This window comes from Centruroides vittatus, unplaced genomic scaffold (assembly GCF_030686945.1).
Source record: "Centruroides vittatus isolate TY-2023 unplaced genomic scaffold, ASM3068694v2 contig_7, whole genome shotgun sequence".
NCBI classification, from domain to species: Eukaryota; Metazoa; Arthropoda; class Arachnida; order Scorpiones; family Buthidae; genus Centruroides; species Centruroides vittatus.
In genome coordinates this window covers 207,357-230,286 of record NW_027122442.1, presented here as the reverse complement: position 1 = coordinate 230,286, position 22,930 = coordinate 207,357, and the positions used below count along the sequence as shown (strand labels likewise).

The 22,930-nt window shown below is 29.2% G+C and overlaps 1 protein-coding gene across 2 annotated transcripts; it reads left to right on the top strand.

Moving 5' to 3' along the window:
* Positions 1–1,141: 1,141 nt before the first annotated feature.
* Positions 1,142–22,930, top strand: LOC136980443 (cell division cycle protein 20 homolog). 2 transcript variants are annotated; one of them, XM_067276549.1, is made up of 11 exons: positions 1,142–1,282; positions 6,949–7,086; positions 9,873–10,083; positions 10,187–10,370; positions 15,833–15,952; positions 18,433–18,629; positions 19,061–19,155; positions 19,225–19,444; positions 20,098–20,223; positions 20,307–20,424; positions 22,721–22,930. In XM_067276549.1, exons 6-11 carry the CDS (start codon positions 18,444–18,446, stop codon positions 22,894–22,896), a joined length of 921 nt encoding a protein of 306 aa, XP_067132650.1. In that variant the 5' UTR covers positions 1,142–1,282; positions 6,949–7,086; positions 9,873–10,083; positions 10,187–10,370; positions 15,833–15,952; positions 18,433–18,443; the 3' UTR covers positions 22,897–22,930. The 2 variants fall into 2 exon arrangements, with proteins under 2 accessions (XP_067132650.1, XP_067132649.1); XM_067276548.1 differs by having other exon boundaries at positions 9,870–10,083.

The window sequence follows — 22,930 nt, the reverse complement described above, 5'->3', positions numbered from 1 at the left end:
CTAAAGAACTGTCCTGTTAATAAAGAGAAATACAAAATTCATAGACTTATCGTAAATCATATTGTAGTTTGAAAGTCTTATCATTTTGTCCCAATCAGAAATTATCTGTAGACAGATGCAACCTGATATTCAATTGTCGCGTTGTTTTCGAACACAAACGAATTTAGTAATCATGAAGATCTGATTCACCCGCAACAGAAAAATGGACTCGATTTAGGAATAATCCTAAATCCCTATTCACGTTTTAGCGTTACCGAAATGGTAAAGCACATAGGTTGCATGGCATCAGAAATGAGAAAAAGGCTGGCATCCAAGTTGGTTTCCAGCGCTTTTTTAAAAAGTATCTGTTTTGATAGATTAATCAGCAGCATTGAGTAACTCTTCTGTGCTCATCGTCTACATCCAAACTTTTTTGCATGAAAGTGCGAGTGAAATTAATATCCTTCGATTTATCTTCCTGACCAAAAAGCAAACACAATTGTTATTGTTTTTTTGAAATGTTTGAGATCCTAAATACAGAAAGTAGCTAAAAAAAACATTCCAAGTTTCAGGCTTTTAAAGTGCTTATTTTTTTATGAATGCACTTTAAATTTTTTAGTAAATCATTTTTATAATCTTTGCCGATTGTATCTTTATGTTCTGTGTAAGAGACGCAAATTAAATCAATGTTATCAAGTTGAAATTTCCTTTAAACGGGTCGTAGGAACGGAACTCGGTCTTTAAGTGAGGGGTGCCTGTATAAAGGAAATGACGTCAAATGTGTTCAAACGCAGAGACCAAAGCTAGGATGACGTATCTCAATTATAGTGTCGATATCGCTAATCGGTGCAATCTATTGTGAATCAGCTAATCCTTTTGTTTATTCACAATTTAATGAGATTAACAAAGATAAAAAAAAGAAAATATCTAAGTCATTTGTCTTCTGCGATTCTCAACTGAAAACAACTAAAGAAATCTATTACACTTTTTAAAACATTTTCATTAGTCAGATCGCCAAGTTTTGCGTTTATCTCATAAGTAAACCCATTTCAAGTATGACTGATAATACGTCACGAGGTATACTGACTCAGTCCAATAGCTGATATGCTGTGACGTCATAATCAGCTGTAAGTTCTCAAGTAAGCATGCCATTTGGTGCGAATAAACGGCGTGAGGGTTTTTAACGTTAAAGTTTTACATTTTAAAAAATTATATTAAAGTTATTGTTGTTTTTAAAGTTATACAAATATTAAAGGCCATTAATTCTAATTAAGTGATTTTATATAAATATTCAATTTTTAAGGTGAGTAAATATTTTAATTTTGCTTAAATTTTTTATTTTGGTAAAACTAATTAAAATTTTTATTAAGTGGCATAGTAGATATTAATACAAGAAACATTAACAACAAATCATTTATTTTTTAATGATGATTATACTATTATTATTTATAAGTGATTATCATTATTTAAATATAAAAAATAATATAAATTTTTATACAGAAAATTAATGATTTGCTGTTTTTAAATTCAATAAAAATAATTTGAATAATTAGTTAGAAAATTAAGTTTAGTAATATAAGATCCAAAATTTTTATTTCTACCTTTTCTATAATTTCTATTGAATTGTTACATTTTTATGTATAATAAAATGGTGATAAATATCACAAAACTTTTTTCTCTAAATAATAACTTATTGATATTAATATAGTTGTAAGAAAAAACTGACTTATTTATTAATTTATCTTATGCCATTCAAAATTGACTTTTTAATGGAATTTTCTAATGGTTTACCTAAAATGTCAAAATCTCTACTTTCCTAATGTCTATCGTCATATACTTTGCAGATTTTCTTTTATCGAACATACTGCGTACCTTTGCATTTTAATTCTATATTAGCAGCAATTTTTTGAATTTTCATGTTTGCAATCATTTTTCTTGTTTTGTCTATGTAACTCCTGAGGATATGAATCATTGTCTGTATCATTGTCAGTTTGTAATTGTATGACCCGTGTCTATCAATTAAACTGGTCTCTTGTTTTTTTCCATATTTGCATCTCAGAAACTTCCAGCTTATTTCTTTTTTCTTAAATATCAGATTATGTTGCAAGATAATTTAATGTTTACTATGTTCAATGTTTCTGAGATATCTTTAATGATTTCCAACTAAAATAGACAGGAATGTAAAAATACCATCAGTCCTTACATATGGAAACATTAATATAAGAATGAAGTTCATTGGAGGACATGTTTGGTGTGGAAATTTTATTAATATCCCAGAATTTTCTGACAAATTAGAATATAATCATCAGCAAATATATTCATTTACTATAAATTTGTTGACCATTAAGAGTTGATAGGGCATGGACTATCTAGAGAAGTTTTATGATAAAAAGTGCCAGATATGGTATCAAGTTTTTGGGTAAGTTGAAAAAGCCAACTAATGATATGGATTCATTTCTAAAGATTTTTTAATGTTTAAGATATGCTACATATATCTAAGTGTGCATTAGATATTTTATATGTATACATGTTCTTGGTCTGCCATGCTTACTATTAATTCTTCGGTTATCAACAATTATTATTGGAGAGTTGACATTTCAAACATCCAAAAAGAATCGTCTACATATCTTTATCTTCCGTACAAACTATTCAATTTTTATGTTTAAAGACCTTATGAAGAATGCCTTTTTAGGATTAAGATTTTCTGATTACAGTAGGATGATGGGATGGAGAGCCACATACATATTTCTATAAAAAATTTAGCTATAATACAGAAGCCTTTATACATTGTTAAAGGTGAAGGTTATTGTTTCATATTTAATTAATTTCTCTTTTTTTTATTAAAGTAATTTTGTATTTGAAGTGTTCAATGTTCAATATAATTATTTTAAAAACAGTCTCAGATGAATTCTATTACTTAATAAATATTCTTAGGATCATTTTGTTATAGAAACAATGTCTATTTTGAAAGAAGTTTCTGATATTTTAAAAGTTAGGTTAGAAACAAATTTTCTCCCATTGACAGTGAATAAAATTCTGTAGAAAAATGCAGAATTGGAGAAAGAATGCCAAAATATAAAAAGAAATTGCTTGATTATGTATCAAACTGGACTGGAATACTTAAACCATTGGATTGCAGTGGCTTAGCGAGGGGGGTGTATCATGCCCCGGGCACCACTCGCAGAGGGGTGCTCAAATGGTCTCCAAGACAAACTGTGTGTTTCTGGAAGGGGGGTGCCAATAAAGTGTCGTGCCCCGGGTACCAGTTATGTTCGCTATGCCACTGTTGGATTGTTCAATTTTTGTTATTCAAAGTTTTTAATATGATGTCACTTACAAAAATCCCTGTCTGGGAGGATGTTATGGAAAGTATTGAATATCTAAATCCATTTCTTCTTCCAAATCTGACACTCTTACACCTTTGTTCCAAGTTCTTGTAATTTTATCTTCTATCTTCTTTTTTTTAATGTCTTCCTCTTGATCTCTTGCTCTTCTTTACTTCAAATATTGTTTTACAAAGAGTATATTTACTCATTTTTATATGATAAAACACTATTCTCTGTTGTTGTTGTTTTTTCTTTATTTTGTTTTCAGTTTTTTCTTATGGCTTAGCTTCTTATTTGATCTCTCTTTATTTTTCTCAATGATGATCTGAAAACTTTTATCTATGTCAACTGAATAAAATAAACTCTACACAGTAACTGTCTATTGTTAAGGAATATCTCTTGGAGACCAAAGCAGTCCACATATACACTATAAGGAAAGCATTCCTTGTGGAATTTTATTTTTAATTTTGATAAAAACTTTCATCCAGAAAAATACCAACAGGGACATGTGTTCTTTTTGGAGTTTTTCTTCCTGATTTATTATTATTCATTTTTCAGATAAATCAGATCATCTACTCTACAATCTGTCATTCCACAGCCTTTAGAAGAGTGAAATTTATCTCATTTCATTTGATATATACTGATATCTTTTTCTCATCTAGGTCTTCATTTAATAGTTTTTCAAAAGTAATCTTTCCAAATACATTTACTTCTGTTTTGCTGATAGCAAGTTGTTGTTCATCATCAATTAAAAAAAACCTGATTCTTCATTATTACATTGGTTTTTTATTCTAGTTACTTTCTTCATTCTAGCATAAAATGCTAAATAAGAAATAAGTACAAAGAGATGATAAATTCAGAAAATGTAAACAAATATATAAGACGTGTAGTGAAAAACTAATCTAGTTAATTAAAAGTAGTATGCTGAACAGTACAACATTTTGGAAATGGCTCACTGTACCCTCTCAAAACATTTCCCAATAAGGTTTCACTCTTTATTGATTCTTATTCCAACTTGTGATCTAAAAATATATGTTACCTTTATTAATGTATTGTATATTATATTTTAATATGTATTAAACAAAATAAATTTTTCACAATATTGTGCAACACTTTAACCATTGCAAACTGCATTCAGTCCATTTTATTTTTGTTAGCATCTCTGAAGATGAATTTGAAAGACTCAAAATTGCTAAACATACCAATGTATTTATTTCATTTCTTTTATTTTTAAATATTTGGTTTATTTAAAATTTTACTTCATTTTTTGCTATTTATATTTATATCTATAATTCAATTAATATTTAGTCATATTTGCAGTTTCAGATAATGGTTCTCACTGAAAAATATTATGTAATTAATCTGGTAATTGAATTTACTAGTAATAATTTACTGCTTATTTAATTTATTACATAATAATAGTTATGCAAAACATATATATATATATATATATATATATGCATGCATTGTCAAAAAAATTCTGCACCAAGAAGGCTGCATTGCAATCAAATGAAACTATTAGTGTAAACATAATGGGAAGGATAATAGTTGATTACAATATCATAGCAAAGAAACAATTTCCTGTCAAACAATGGTACAATTTAAGGAAATGTCTAGTACACTCAAACCTGTTTTTGTGCGGTCTTTTTTTTGCGATTTTTTACACGTGCAATGTGTTTTGTGCAATTATTTTTGTGCAGTATACCAATTTGATTGAAATTCATATACCGCACACAAAAAATCACACAAAACAAATCGCACAAATAAAAAAATCGCACAAAAACAGGTTTGAGTGTATCTTGTAAGATTATCTCTTGCCTTGATATGTATAGCAATACAGTCAGACATAGAAGCACATAGGCACTGTATGCTATCCTACAATAGATTTGTCCACAGATGTTGCAACTGCCACCAATCTCTCACACTTATAGATCAATGTTGGCATCCCGTCTGGTTCCACAAATGCTTGATGGGCAACAAATCTGGAGACTAACAATGTGCTGCTCAACAGCAAAGGTGGATTGAAAAACTCACCAGTGATCCACACATTACTATTTGGGAACAGTGGTCATCTGTTCCCAAATAGATCTGGAATTTATTGTTAAAATACTACATTGCCAATTTGTAGCAGTCAATGCTTCTCTGTCAAGGAACCATTGTAAACAAAGCCAATAATATTGGAATACTAATAGCAAATAAGTAACAGTTATTTTTCATGAAAATGTGCTTCTGCTAGTTGCCTGCTAATTGTAAGGAAAGAGAGAGGGTTCTGTAGTTAGGCTTCTGTCTCTCTGGATAGTAAACAGATACCATTGTAGCTAATTGTGCTTGTATCACAGTCATCTCCCCTGGTGATCTAAATCATACAGAACCTGCCACCATTTGTATGCCCACACATGATCACTGCACCAATATCACCTCACAGAATGGTCCAGAAGGCAGGCAATTTGGTAAAACAGCCATTCTGTATCTCAGTGTGATGATGTGGCCTTTCTCAAACTCTTGTCAGCTGTGCATAATGTCTTGTATAATGCAATAAAAGTATGTTTGGCATTCAAATACTTCCGAGAAACAAGCACACTGAAAATTCTGAACACACTAAGTCTCTTTATAAGATACCAGAGTAGTAATTTTGAGCACTTTGGTGGCATTACCTCTCATGTTATCAGACCACAACTGTACTCATTTACTACCTACCTGAAACATAGCTATAGGATGAGTTTTACAGTAATTGGACAGTTTTATCTGGGTGCATAATTTTTTTTGTCAATTAATATGTTCCTTCAGTGACTTAAGTTCTTTAACAGTTTCATGTTTAAACACAAATGCCATGATCAGGCATAGCACAATAATAGTGTTGTTTCATTTGCATTGTAAATATTTTTTGGTGAATATTCAACAATAACTTTTAGTCATTCTGTCTTTATCCACAATTTAGCAGATGCAAAATCAGAATTTTTCTCATGAGAGCATCTGTACATAAGTAGGCAGGGTGTGTACAAAATGTAGGTGCATCATAAAAGATGCACAAAAAGACATTTCTAATTAAGTGCTTGTTTTGGGGCATACTAATTCTAATAATAATGAGCAATTATTTATTGTGACATTTTCACAATTCCGGGCTGTAATTTTGAATCCTATTTTTAATTTATTTAATTTAAAATATATGCTCTCCACCTCAAATTAGTAGTGGCTTGCTCCTGTACATCATACTTTTCTTTTAACAATAGAGTTGCACTGGTCATCTATCTAACACCTTTCAGGGGAAAATTTTTGAATTGAAATAACATAGCTTCCGGTTTGCATTGGAAGTTCTTATATAGTTAATTGGGGCCTCCTGCCCCTAAGCTTTCCATATCTGATTTTGTCTATTTAACTAACTCCATTCTCAAGATTAAGGAAAGACACAGACAATGGATGGACAGATAACAATGGGAATTTATGAGTCTACAGTTTTTTCAAATTGCAGCCCAATAATAGACAACTGAGAACAATAACTGAAATTTACAATAAGTGGCACCTACTGTGTAAAAATATATGAATACATATTAAAATACTGTATATATGAATGTATACATATATATAATATAATTATTTTACAAGCTACTGAACTAAAGTATTATTTTTGCTTTATTTAATATAGTCACATTAGAAAAAATGCTAACGCCATTGGCTAAATTTCAACATTCAAGTGAAAAAAATGAGAATTCTGAAATGGAGTCTAAATACAAAAAGAAAACTGAGGAACAAAACATAAAAATTAATCTTGCTGTGCCAGAAGGTAATGTAATTATGTAATGATTAAGAAAATAATTTAGATAATTTCAATATTATAGTAATAGAAAATTAAGATGTTAACTTATTTTAAATATATTTAAAAAATAGTAACTTTATATGTAAAAACATAAGGAATTTAGTAATTTTAGAAGCTCAAGACAGTTTGTCATCAGCTTCTAATGCTGAAAAAGAAAGAGAGAGAAGCTCAAGAAGTGCTGAATTAAAAATTAATTCTGTTGACGCATCTTAATTTGTACATAAAAACTTGTGTACAAAGTAACAGTAGAGAAATTGTGTTTAAAAAAGATTAAGGTTATTTCTTTTTATAATTTTAATAATTATAAAAAGTAATAAATTGTTACTAAAACACAGGGTGATCATAATTAAAGAGTGGGGTTCAGAGTTCTATGTAGGAAAAACTATTAGTCAAACCTCCACCAAATTTGGCATACACTGTCTTGAATATGTGGTTTTAATTTTTAGAAAATGTTTACTTCAAAATTTCTGCTACATATTACATATGTTTTGGATATAAAAGATGTCACAAAGCATTCTTCACAATTCTTCAATAGGTGAACAGTCATGGTGCTCACTTTGCCTAATATTTCATTACTTGCTAACTTTTCTATCAATGAAACAGTAATGCCAGCCTAGCACTTGAAAGATTTATAAAGAGCTCTTCTGACTATTAAAAATTTTAGAAAAATTATTTTGCATTTTGAGGAGATAAACTTTTACTGTGAAACTGAACAGGGTTGTAAACTGATTAGACATCTGAAAATGAAAGATATTACCATTTTGTACCATAATGAGAGTGCCTCATTATGGTACAAAATTCTCATAGCAACAGTAGTGCATCAAGGCAATTAGACTTGCTCTACATGACAGTGTGGAAAGTTTTGCAAAAATTCTTGCTTTTTTATTCATACAAGATCTTCCACAGTTAACAATTGTTTCTAGTGGTAATGGTAAGCAGAAAATATTTGCCATGAGAATGTGTAATTCAGATGAAGTTGATGATGCATGGTCCTATGGATTCTGTTGAGTAATTATGCTCATTTTCATTTGTATGATGATGTGAACACTCATGCTACTATATTTGATCCAACAAAAATTTACATGATCATCAACAAATTCCATTGCACTCACCAAAGATAATGTTGTGATGTTTCATAGTATTTTTATCATTTATACTTAGAGAGTTTTCCTATTAAAAAAAATAATATCTGGGCCAGCAACATATTTTATTAATGCCGCTAGATATGGAGATATTCTCCAAAACTTTGTCATCCCAGCACTGTGGCAGAAAAATTGTCAGAATCCATAATCTTTATGCAAGATGAGGCACCTCTATATATCAGCTTAAATATGCAAGCCTTACCTCAACAAAAATTTTTAGATGAGTAATTAGCTGATCATCTCCAACATTATGACCAACATGATCATAGATCTTAACCCTTGTGACTTTTAGTTGAGACTAGTTAGTCTCGTTTATCAAAGGCAATGTTTTTAATCTAGCTATCTTAAAAGACAATTTCACGTGATAATTTCCTGTAGGTCAGTTGCATTCTGCCATTGTGTGCATTATAAAGCAAATGCAGTTTTTAGAGCATGGAAATGGAGGGCACATAGCACCTTATCTATGACACAATTATCAATTCCACATCTGTAAATGAAATAAAATTACTGCACTTTGTTTCTTAAATCCTAAAATTTGTTAGAAAATATACATTGTGTGTGCATTAAGGGGACAGCAGTTCCAAATTTCACTCTAATGGCTGAATATTGGAGTAAAACTTTTCTTAAAAATCAAAACAGCATACTCAGGACATTATACATAATAAATTTGACTGAAATTGCCCAATAGTTTTTTCTACAGAGAGCTCTGAACAACTATATTCATCAATTATCAATATGATCATCTTGTGTATAAAAGTCAGCCATCAGCCACATCTAACATTGAGCTTATAGTTTATTTTCAGAAATAAAAAATCTTTGTAAAACTGATAATTCATAGTAGTAGTTATGGTTTGTCATTTTGTATTTTTTTTGTCAACAATCTTAATTTTTTGTTTGAAATGTCAAACCACAACAAGTATAGCAATGTACAGGATGTCATAAAAGTCACAATATATAGGAAGATTTAACAATTATTAGAAAATTTTACAATTAAGGCAAACATGTAGGGATCTTTCTAAACATGTATGATGTATCACTCTCACTCAAAGTGAACTTCTATTAACACATCAGATTTTATGTACCTAATTTAACTTTGAATGCAATCTTTTAGATAATCCATCTTTTATTCCTGGTACACCAAAGCCTTCCAGTGATCTTACAAATAAAAATCAAAGGATTAAAATCTGAGAATCTCAGACCACTCCATGGGACCACAAGAACAATCCATGAACCTAATCCGATTTTCCTATGTATTGAAACTTTTGGAATATACTGTACTGTATATATAAATTAACTCAATATTCGATATTGATAATGCAGAGTATATATATTATGACTATCCTGTATGTTATACTATAATTCAATGTAGTATCATGTTAATGTTATACTATAATTCAATGTAGTTCAATGTAATGTTCAATGTTATATTACTGATTCAATATAGTTGTAGTAACTTGTGTATTATAACAAAATAATGTTTATTTTAACTCAACTTTGTCTAAATATTCCTTTTGCACATGACACAAAGTGAATTTTTATTAATGAATCACTATTCATTAATAAGATGTTCCTATAATTGATTTTTAAATGTAAATTTTTATATCTTAGAAGGAAGCAATCATAAACCTCAAGCAAAAACTCCTCCAACACCTGTGAGTTTAGAGTTATCTTCTGATGTTATGAGCAATTCTGACTTATCTGGATATCTTACCAGTGACTTTGATAACAGCTTTAATTTGTCACAAAATTCTGAAAGGTCAAAACTGAAAAGAAATAAGCATATTACAAGAAAAACGTCAACACCAGCTAAACATTTTGATAGGTACTGTCATTTCATGTCATTAAATTTCATAGCAAGTTTCCTAGCTAACTACATTTAAAAATCAGTAAATGTGCATAATATATATGTATATATTTATTTTTAGATTCATACCAAATAGAACAACAACAAATACAGAGATGGTCATTATAAAATCACAGTGAATGGAAAACAAGCTACAAATGTTGACCAAACAGAATATCAAAAACGTTTAGAAACCACACTATTATCAGGAAGGACATTGAAGAATTATTCTGTTCTATCATTCAGTGGAAAATCAACAATAGAAGGTAGTATAATTTATTTTTTCCTTCAGACAAATCTGCAAACTTTTTAGAATAAAGTTTCTTCTCAAGCATATAATTATTTTAATTATTGTAATTTTTATCACAACCACTTTGCATCAAGTGCACTAAGATGAACTGTTCGGGGAAAAGATAAAGAATGCCATAAATCTGGAATTATAATCTAGAAAATTCCATAAATTAGTGGGAGCATTCCACACTTGTCTTGATGCCATCTTAGGCACTTTTTTACTCATCCTTAAAATATTTTGAAAAAGTACTGAAAAAATCTAATCAGCTAATTTTAATTTGAGTGAGTTGTTCATTTTACTTTCCCAGCTGTTATGTACACATAAAAAAGGAAGAGTAATGGAACTGTGTCAAATTTGACCCTCTGAGTGTTTTTTGCAAATCTCCACATTTTGAGACCATCTGAATCCAAAAAAAGTAAAAAGAAAGGCAAAAAATTCCATGTGTGTGTTGGTGTCTATTTCATTTAATATCTCAGGATAGGGTAGAGATTAGTGTTGCCACCTTTTATAAATTGCTGACGCAGACATTTTAAAATATTTTATTACCTTTATTAGAAGCATCTGAGGCAACATTAAATGGCAAATGCTTTGCAACAGATATAATTAATTCATAGCATAGGGAGCTAATACATTTTGCACAACAGATTCAATTTTTGTAGGCTCAAGTCTTATATTTTTACAAACCATCAAGTCAGGAAATATGGAATTGCTAACTTTACATCATGATAAACTTGTGTCAATTCTGCTGCTGTTACCTGATCATCAATTTTAGAACTTTTCTGTTGAAAAAAATTGGGTCAGATTGGAGTTATAAGCGAGTCTTTGCTTATGAGTATTTGCTTCCATGTGAGATTTTACAGCTTTTACACCATTCTACTTTACATTAAATGTAATATTGCAAACAACACCTAGCCATTTCATCAGATTCTCGAACAGGTCGTAACAATTTTTGAAATTCATTTTGTCAGCCAATCTTTATTAAATTTACAAATTCACTTCCTTTTTTTTGGGTTTTCAATTTCTTGAGTTGTCATATTAAATAATTAAAATAGAAATTATAAACTTGTAAACTGAAACTGTCACATTTCCTTTACAATAGGTTTGTTCCAACAGAAGCCCCTGATTGATTTGAATTTGAAACCATACGAGGCATGGGCAATGTCATTTTACAGCCAAGAACTGAACAATGCATATGCCAGTTTCCAACACAGTTAGGGACTGTGTTGGAACAAACCTAATATTTGCCAGAGGTACTTTTAAAATTCTAGCTTGTAAATATATTTTCTGCTACTCTTAGCATAGGGATAAGTTTGGGTGGGGGTGTGAAGTTAGTCTTTAACTGTTAAAATGAACCACTCGCAAATATTTTAATAAATTTATTGTGTTTTATCATAATTTCACAATTTCTACAAAAACTGGACATATTAATAATTAATCCAGATCGTGAATTTAAAAACTGGCTTGTTCGAGGTGAAAACTGGCCTGGTGGCAACACTAATAAAGATTAAGTAATGAAATTTGGCAAGGTGGTTTGTATATGAGGGACATTGATGCTATTAAATTTTGGTGGTTAAAGGTCGAGGGGGCCGTATCTCTAGTAGGGTCAGACTTAATGATGATTTTACTCATTATTAATATTTACACTTTTTTTTTTTTTTTTTTTTTTTTTATAAAACTTGTGCCTACACTCAAAATTAAGCTTTTTGACATTTTATAGTAATTAACAATATCTGATAACAGAAGGCACCACACACAATTTTAATTTTTGCTTAATATGTTTTTTTAAATAAAACTCGTAACAGTCAGGAACATTATGAAACTCTCGATAGATTTTTCATGATTAAAATTTACAAAATTTAGAAATAATAACAATGAATTGCAGAAGTAAAATCCAAGTTTAAAATGTTGGAATTGCAAATATAATTATATCCTAACTTTAAATACCTTTTATTTACTTTATAATAGCCAAAATCATTACTTTTATGTAAATGTTACATACTTGTATAAAAAAAGACTAGTAAGGACAATTTATATAATTACAAATGTCTGATTTCCCTCCCCCCCATAATTACAAAAAGCTGTCTTAGCAAATTATGCTTTTCTCTGACTTAACATACATTTAGTACTGAATGCTTCTTAATAACAAATATGAATAATTACATAACCCCATATTAACTTTATTTCTCATTAATTAATATTTCTTTAATTTAATTACAATATTTAAACATTTTTGTTTATGGAAACTTTGTCTCAATGAAATATCTACCAGAATCATTAAAGAAATTTCTAAACTTCTAATATACATGAAAGACAAAGTGAGAATTTTTATCATCTGTGCATTTTCCATATTGTCTGCAATTTTTGCAATCACCTAATACCTTTCCACAGCCTTACCAATTTTTTTCTTATCAATACCTTCACAAAATTGATAAAAACATTTTATTCTTCTGGCTCTAACACACTATTAATATAGATTGAATTCAACATTTTGATATTAATAACCTAGATCAGAAAGTTATTATATCAATAATGGCAATCACATCAGAGTTTGAGTATTAAAGAAAAAGAGACCCGAAATTAATCTGCTTTAAAAACACTTTGAAAAAGTTTTATATTTTACATAAGACTAACTGCCTGAAATAAATTTAAAAAGATTGTATTTTTAATAATGGTGGTCGAAAACGTTTGCGCAGTAAATTTGTTGTTTGTTCACAATATCTAGAAGATGTAGACTATGGTTGTATTCATATTACGGAATATAATAAGTGATTTCTCACAGCGACATAAAAATTGTTGTTTGTGTTTGCTGGAAATCACATTTAGGTGTTGTTTATTTGTAAAACATGTGATTTACACAACTATTTATACATACCTACTCAATGAAAAGATTGAAGAAAATATCTTTAGATGGTATCCACATATGCTCCAAAGAAAATTGTATAATACAGAAAAGAATAAAGGTCAAAAATTTAATTTTATCTAAATATTACTGTAATATTTTTGTTTGATTTTTGGTTTCTTTAGCTATTATGTAATGTAAACAGTAGAACTATACCATGGATTTCTTTATAATTCATATGAATAATAAATTTATAAGATTAAAATTTTTGAAAATCTACAGTAGCCTATATCTAATAAATTGTATGCTAAGATATGCCATGATATTCTGATATTAATACTATTGAATATCATGGAAATACAATTGTTGCTAGTTTTCTTTCCCTTATTCATTTATCCTTATTTTATTTGCATAGAATTTTTGAGAAATTAGAAAATATACAGTTAATATTTTTAATATTTATACATTCTCTTCTTCATAATCTTGTATAGAACTTGTGACACTACTACTAGTACATGCATTATCCATAAGTGTGAAACTTTTTCATAAGTACTGATAATTTTATAATAATCTGAATTATTAATTTATCATACTATTAGAAAAGATATTAAATTCAATTGTCAGATGCTCTTAAAACTACAAATATTCAAATAAATATCCTGATAGTCTGAACCTCTGAACTAACTCAGTCCAGCAGATTTTGATGATTTTTGGAGTACAGTAGAACCTTGCTTAATGAGCACCTCGCACGACGAGTATTTCGCATAACGAGCAAAACAAATTGTAAAAATTTGCCTCGCTTAACAAACGATATTTCGCATAACGAGTGATGAGGAGAGGGAAGTCCCAAATTGCGCATGTGCGGCATGCTCCATCAGTCTGTGTTTAGCACTCGTTCCGCTAGCATCTTAGCGTCGCTTGTGATCACACATTTTTCCAAACTTGTGTTCACACATATTACTTATAAACATCAACAACCATAGCCTGTTATATAATAAACACACCAAACGATATGCCAAATTCCTGGATCATTAAATTTAATGACCGATTCCAAATTAAATTTTAGAAATATCTGAATTAAAAATTAACTATTTATAATTATTAAATTTAATATGAGATGGAAACATAACTTCCTACCTCTAGTCAAATTAATTAATTTCTAATATTTATGTATTCCAAGACAGTGTTTTCTAATATTTAATTATAGCCTTTACATAACCTGTAGGGTTTGGAATCGCCTAGGCGTGCGATTTCCACCCTGTTTTGTTATAACGAACTTTCTTAACGGAAAAGCCGTTAGGATCGGCCGTTAGAAACGACCGTGAGAAGATCCGTTGTGTTTCAAATCGACGACAGACAGACGATTGGCCAGCGGGAAGTGACCGTTGTCGGCCGTTGTGGAAACTTTCAAGTTTGATTGGCGGACGATTCGAACGTTGAGACTATTTAAGCCGTAGTTTCGGCGGGAACGGGGGTGGTATCGTATTGAGTTCGTATCGTGAGTCCATATCGGGATCGACTGGGCTCGTATCGGGAAGATCGGATTGGAGGAGGATCGTCGTTATCGAAGTGCTAACTAACTCTCTCGTCGGACATTACGGAAATCTGGATAAAGTAGTCTCCAGTGGTTTAGTACGAACTTGTTCCTGACTCGGAGGTGTTATTAATTACAAGTTTGTTTGATCGTAAGGAGTTCTTTCGACGAATTTGTACGGGAATAGTCGGTTGTCGTTAGATTAGTGTTTGTGCATATTTAATTGTGACTTTGATTTGTATTATTTTGTACATTTACTGTAAATATAAATTTTGTGTTATGTTACAAACCGACTAAGTGGTTATATTTTGAACATTACTTAACCCAAGAATTTCGCATATCATTTGGAGTGTTTATCAAACATATTAGCTGTGATTTTTTTTTTTTTTGGTTTGTTTCTGCAAATCGAATTCTCATTCCAGGATGGTTCATTCTGTGCTAGAAGAAAAGATGATGATGATTCACGCTCCTTAACAGTGTATATTGTACAATGTTTTTTGAATAAATGATATACATAAAACATTTGAGTATTTTTTCGGGGTGGAATGCATTATCGTATTTTACATTAATTTCTATGGAAAAAATTGTTTCGCATTAATAGTAAGACACTGGAACGAATTATGCTTGTTAAGCGAGGTTCCACTGTATTCATATAATAGCATATGAAATGGTTTATTTTCCAATATTGCTATCTTTGACATACCTTTTTAGTTATTACTAATTAAAACTTCAAACTTAAATAAGGGTTGTAATATCTAATTAACATGCCATATTTTAAGGTTCATTATGTAATTTGTAAACAGGACAGCTATTTACAAATTATTGTCAAAATTATTTAAAATTAAAAAACTGTTCAATTGATTTGCTATTAAATCCAATTTATCTAAAATTTCTTAAATTAAATACATATTCTTGACATCCGACAATTTTATTAAGTCTGTTTTCGTACAGATTGTTTAGTAAGTTTGTTAACCTCTCTATTAATTTTTAAATTTACTAATCTTTAATACATATTTAAATTCATAATTAATAAACTAAATATAATGATCACTTTATTTTATAGATAAACTAATAAAAAGGCAAAAATATGAAGAAATTTTGCAATTGAGATCAAAACCAAATCGTTACATACCAACCGTTCCCGAAAGAATATTAGATGCACCAGATCTATTGGATGATTATCGTAAGTTATTTTAGATAACAATTTAAAAAGTAGGCCTTATTTTATTAAATATTTAAAAATTTATTTGAATGCGTAGATTTTTTTCAATTTCATAAATTTTTCTATTGTATGATATCAATCATAAATTAAAAGTGAAAATATGCATTAGTTTAATACCATTTGTGATCTTTAAATTAAATATGGATTTACTAATCAGATGATACAGCTGGATTCTTATCAGACTTCATATGGCTAATTAATTAATAAGATGGAGCAAGCAATTTGAACTAGAGATAAGTACAGATAGTTAAACCACTATTCCTTGTTAAATTTAATAATTAGAAATAAATTAAAGATAGCATAACTGATGATGATCTAAATTATCTGAACCACTGTCTGATCTAAAAGTATATCTAAAATTAGTCTAGAAATGAAGATTGGATGGAGGTCTGGGTGGCTTAACTGATAAAGCCGGAGTTGTGGGTTAAGGTGCAGTGCCCATTCCAGGCCAATCTTTTCTTCCACAGTATTTTAAATCATTTATAATTATTAAATTTAACATAATTATAGCAACTGTTTATCTTTAGTCCAAATTGCTTGCTATCTTATTAATTAATTAAACATGTCGTAGTTCAGTAAGAATCCAACTGTATCATTTGATTAATAATGCTTATTACATCTGATTTTATATGAAACTATGGATTTCCTATTTTATTTTAACAGTAACTAATCATTTGAGGAATTAATAATAATCTTTATTAAAGTTAAATCAAATATTTTTATGAAAAAATTTTTCAGTAATTCAATTCAGTAAAATTAATGTAGCTATAACCAACTGAACATTCCACAAATTGTGATTTAGGATTTAAATTTTTAGTTTTCCATTCAAACTTTAATTGACTCAATCACTTCTTTGTTATTTAAAGAATTCTATTTTTAAGTTTAATGTATTAGCTTATTTTGATGAGGGAAAATTTTATGAAAATTAAATTATAAAAAAATCCAGGATGAAATACATTTAACATATTACAAATTGAAGACTAAATACAAATAAAAATTTGATGTCTTCACACATCCTTCACAACCACAGGAATATTTTTACAAGAATCTGGTACCAGAGAGTGTTTTAATAAATTTACATATTTGTAAGCAGAGAAGAGCTTCAAAGGAAAGGTCAACTCTGCCCATGCTAATTGAATTCCTGAATGTATGGACATGAAATTTTTATTTGTATTTAGAAATATATTACAAATTGAAGTCTCCCATGAAAGGCAAAACCAAGGGCACAGAATTTCCTGAACATACCACTGTATCATCAAGGTCCTCATTAATAGACAGACTTAGTTAGATTCTTAATTATAATGATAACTAAAAAATTAACTAAACACTTTAACAAGTTGTAACTTTTGTAAAAGAAAGAAGTAAAAGATAAAAGTAACACAAAGTAATGACATCACACCAAAATGAGCAATATTACTATCTCGCACACACTTAATTATTAATTATTTAAGAAATTTGTTACTTCCAACACTCCTATCTACCACTACTAAAGATGGCATATAGTACACCAGCAATGGGAAAGTGTGCTGCTCAACTGTGAACACCAGTGATCCTCCACACTAATACAGTAGTTATTCATTTCCAAACATAACCCGGATTTGTAGCTGAAGACAAAATACTGCCAGCCCATAGCAGTCTGTATCACTGCAAATGAAATTGGGAGTTAATGGTAGGATGCATAACAGTCTCCATGCATGCAAATTTGTCTCTGTTGACAGATCCTGTACCATTGGCAGATAAGTGTCTGATGCATCAAAGCCTGCAATCACATATCCAATGCCTCCAATACCATCTCACAGAACAATATCCAGATAGCCGTATGCAAAGTTTTGTACTAATTGGCAATTCTGAGTGTGTAACTTTTTTGTTAATGATGATGATTCTTTTTATTAAACATCTAAGCCAAACACACTGTATTTGTTGAACTTTTTAATAATTAATTAATGTATCATTTGTTGATGTTTCAACATATACTGGCCAATACAAGTGAAGTGAAAGTGCAGGAATATGGTTAGAATTTAAATTCAAACTGCTCTAATGATGCATTATTAATCTATCTTAAGATCTTTCTTATATATATCATCTTGCATCTCGTGTTTTACAATATACCCATTATTTCTACAAAGTGCCTCCTGCTACTGGTGAGGAGGAGGAATAAGGCTGCTATTCTCAATGAGAAATTTCAGATAATATCTAAGCAAGGCAGTTATGGTGATCACTTATAAGTTTAGCTATTGAAATCAACAACAGCCCAAACTTACATTATGTACTGTATAAGCTTGCATATAGTCTATTTTTTTATTTTTGACTTGCAATATTTTCAACGTACGGTGTATTTTTTGAAATTTAACCCCATTGTAAGTTAAGGAAACTGTGTATTTAAGATTTTAATTTTGAGATTTTAGTGTAAAGCACTTTTAAAAAAGAACTTAAATTTATAGATCTTAAGCTAATGGACTGGTCATCAAATGGAAATTTGGCAATTGCTCTGTATAACACTTTATATATATGGAATTACATTGAGGATAGAGCATGGATGCTTTTCCACGTAGAAAATGCATTAGATTATATATCATCAGTTGCTTGGATTGAAGATGGATATGTTGTTGCTGTAGGAATCAGTAGTGGTATTATTCAGGTAAAACAATTTTTAAATATGTTAAAATTTAAGAATTATTACTCTTTCAATATAGTTTTGTTATAATTGTTTAAATGTAAACATTTTTGAAACTATTTTCTGATAACAATCTCTATTTAGAGTAAATAGATAATTTCTTTTTTGCTTGTTTAAGCATTCTTTACTTGTAATAAAGCACAAATATAATGTAATTTTAAAGTTTTTATTCACCTTTGGTGTATTGGAACATTTTGAGTCTTTTCATAGAATTTCTCATTTATTTTTAAAGCATTTAGAATAAGATTTTTATTCATTTAAGGCTATGGCTGATAATTTCATGATATATAAAATCTTATTTCTATACTTTTCAAATAAGTATTATTGAATATTTTAGTAGAATAAAACTTATCAGTTTGTTACTAATGTGTTAAAATACAAAATTAATACTTCAGCTATGGGATACAGTTGGAGAAAAACTATTAAGAACTATGATAGGTCATATTGGAAGAATTCCATCATTATCCTGGAATGCGTACATTTTAAGTAGGTAAGTTACAAAGTCAATTAAATACAATTGTATCAAATAGCCAGAAACTGAAATTTATTATTATTTTAGTGGATCACAGACTGGCTATATCCATCATCATGATGTCAGAATTCCAAGTCAATATATATATTCAATTTCTGCTCATGACAAAGAAGTGTGTGGTTTAACATGGTCACCCAATGGACAGTATTTGGCTAGTGGAGGAAATGATAATCAGCTTCATATTTGGAGTTCAATTAATCAAAATATACCAACATATACTACTTCAGATCATTCATCTGCAGTTAAGGTATTTACAATTTACTCTATTAAAACAGTTTTATGATGATTTAAATGGGGCTGTAGTGTCGGTACATAAAAGCTTCAACTCTGACTACAACTCCTTTATTTATATATCAATATAGGAACCAAATAATAAATATACTAATTATGTAATTTTTGTATTGATCAAAAGCACAAATATACAAAACATTTCATCACTATCAATGTCAATCATTAAACTACTACTTACAACTATAATCTATTAAAGTTTGAGTTTGTTTTTAGTTTGTCTTTTTTCTTAAAGCTTTAAGGTTATTGAATTTTACTTTATTTATTAAAGAAATTATAAACAATGAGGTTACAAAGTTTTATTTTTATTAAAATACTACAGTATAAAATAATAACAAAGGATATAACAAAACTATAAAAGAAAATCAGGTAAATTTTTCCCTATCAATTTTCTTACTTTCAAGATTAAAGAATTGTTTGAATATAAAATATAACCTGAATAAATAATCTGTAAAACAAGACATTTTAACAAATTATTTATTTATATTACAATTTAAATTTATTAGGAGTTGGAGTCAGTCCATTTTTACTGACTCCAAGTACTCAAGAATTGCTTTTGACTCCAACTCCATGACTCTATCTACACAGCTGATTTTAAAATAAATTTTTCAGGCAATAAAGTGGTGTCCGTGGAAACATAATGTTTTAGCAACTGGTGGTGGTATTGATGATGAGATCATTCGAATATGGAACATTAATATACGAACATGCATAAAAAGCATTGAAACAAATTCTCAAGTAATAATATACTATGTTTTAGGCTAATATTTAAAAAAATATAATAAGTAAAATAACATTTTATTTTTTTTTTTATCTTTCAGATTTGTGATCTTTTGTGGATAGAAAATCATCATGAGCTTGTTTCTGCTCATGGAGAGCCATCAAATAACTTAATAGTTTGGAAATACCCAAATTTAAGAAAATTAACTGAGCTGAAAGGTAATTTTTTTCCCAACATAATGTATTGTTGTTATTGAATAATACTTAAAAGGTGAATTTATATCTTTTTAATATTCTATTAAACTTCAAATTCCTAAACTCAAATACAAAAACATTTAAGTGATATCAAGTTAGCTAAACATTTTTCTACTTGTATAAATAATGAAGTCTTAATAGTTTTTTGTAAAGTATTAAGACTACTAGTGTAGATATTGAATTTTTGTCTAGTAATTTAATTTGAAAAATACAAACTTTTTGTATTTGATATCTAAGTTCATCATCTCTTAAAAATTGTGGAGGGTGTGTGAAGGTAAGTAAAAACATTCATTCATTCACCTAAACAATGTTTAGAAACAAATCAACTCCCTTTTTGAAAATTTAACATGCTAATTTTGATTTTTATTTCATCTAAAGCCTATAAAAAAATAATTGCAAAGTTATGAATTGCAATAGTTGGAAGAAGTCATAAAGTTTTCAAAATAATAATATATCTCATAAAAGATGATCATCTAAGATTAGGTGATGGTATTGCCCCCCCCCCTTATGATTATATACATCTTAATCAAGGAAAATTGGATTAAATAGTTATTTATATTATATCCAAGTTGTAAAAACTTGAAAGAAGCAGTAATATAAAAAACTCGAAAGAAGCAGTACACAGTTCCCTCTACCTTGAAGTGCTGAGTGGTTAGTTCCTAACTGAAAATGTTAGGAATTGGAATTTGTTTCACATTGAATGTTCACATTCATAGTTCTGACTGGAACTGTTTTCATTTTTGTGAATGCAGCTTTTCATGGAAGAGAGAACTCTTGTCTGGATTTGAACTTGTTCTGTGAACATTTGAGTATTTTAAATTTATAATAAGGGATTACTGTATCTTTATATTGTTCATTTGTATCATATACAAGTCTTTTTTCTTCCAAATATAAAAACACTTTAGTCAATAAAGAATAGATACATCAGTTTTATATTGGTCATTTGGTTTATCAGATGGTATCTTCCTACATGCATTATATAACAAGAGCATACTATATTTGAAAATTGATATTTTTATTAATAATTTATAATTATGACAGACAAATACATAAATAAAATGTCTGTGATTAGTAATAAATTATCAACACTCAAAATCATGTTATTCTCAATAGTTTGTATTTGGAAATGAAATAGCAAAGTGATACAAAGGAATAACGTTTTCTATTTGTTGATTTTGTTCCTTGAAATTCATCCTAGGCAGTTCAGCACTCAAAACAGTTCCAGAAGAGGAACTGTATGACCATCTCTATTTCAAGGCATCCATTATTCATAGATTCATTGGCCAGCTTTAGGCCACTTATGTTTTAGCAGTTATTAATTAAATGCACTCATACTTAGTAAGTGTAGCTACAAAATATTAAGTGTAAAATTATGCAGGGGGTATATTTGTATCATACAATAAAATTTACAACTTTGCAGCATACAAGTACAAACAAGGTTAATACTGAACACACACAAATTCACAAGCAGTATTAAAACCATTTTTATACACCTAAAAATTTTATGATAACAGGATGATATTTTAACTTAAATTTTTGTGCATGACCCTAAATTATAATCTACATTATACCCATTAAACATTTAGAGCCAGGAATCTAAGGATGTTTATCACTAATGTTAAACAGGAAAAGGATAAATTTACTATATTATTTTCTTTTTATGATTCTCTGTTATAATTTGTAAAGTACAAATATAATGAATATATTCAATTTTGAACACTGTTGGTACACATACATCATTAGAAAGCGTTATACACAAAAACTTCCCAAGTTTTAAGTTCCTCATAACTAAAAATGTCCTGGAGAAGAAATGAGAGATAGTTGACTCACTTCCTTCTCCAGATCAAACTCACAAAAAAAATGGTCCCTCTCCTTCCTATTAGCAACTCCAATTACAATAAATGGATTCTATTATATGTGTATTTTGGGTCATTTAGTCTATCCTACACCAAATATTACATGGATTCAGTAGCTGACCTTTTAATAATGTTAAATATATAAATATTTGGTAGTTAACATTAGTGTAGTAGATTATATAGGTAGAAAAATATTGTGGAAATATATTATCTACACTAATGTTAACTACCAAATGCTTTTGAAACATTCAAAAGCTAAACTTAAATGCAAATAAAATGGATTCAAGAAAATTAATTGCTTTTGCACTTTAGTGTGACTCATTTAGTCATTTGATTTTCTAACTAATAAGATATGTGATTTTATACCAAAAATAATTACTTAATGATTTAAAATTCTTTCAAAGGTCATAGAAGCAGAGTATTAAGCCTGGCCATTTCTCCAGAAGGAAGCACACTGGCAAGTGCTGCAGCAGACGAAACTGTTAGACTTTGGGAAGGATTCGAAGTTAGCAAGGATAAGAAACGGAGAAATGCCGTAACGATTTATAATGCCGATATATTTAGTATGAGTATCAGATGATTCTCATTTGTTATAGATGTGTATATATACAAAT

Excerpts from the sequence above, each read along its gene's own strand:
- LOC136980443 (XM_067276549.1), top strand. The coding sequence starts at position 18,444 with ATGGACTGGTCATCAAATGGAAATTTGGCAATTGCTCTGTATAACACT. Across the intron at positions 18,630-19,060 it reads TCAGTAGTGGTATTATTCAG|CTATGGGATACAGTTGGAGA; the intron begins GTAAAACAATTT and ends TTAATACTTCAG. Across the intron at positions 19,445-20,097 it reads ATCATTCATCTGCAGTTAAG|GCAATAAAGTGGTGTCCGTG; the intron begins GTATTTACAATT and ends TAAATTTTTCAG.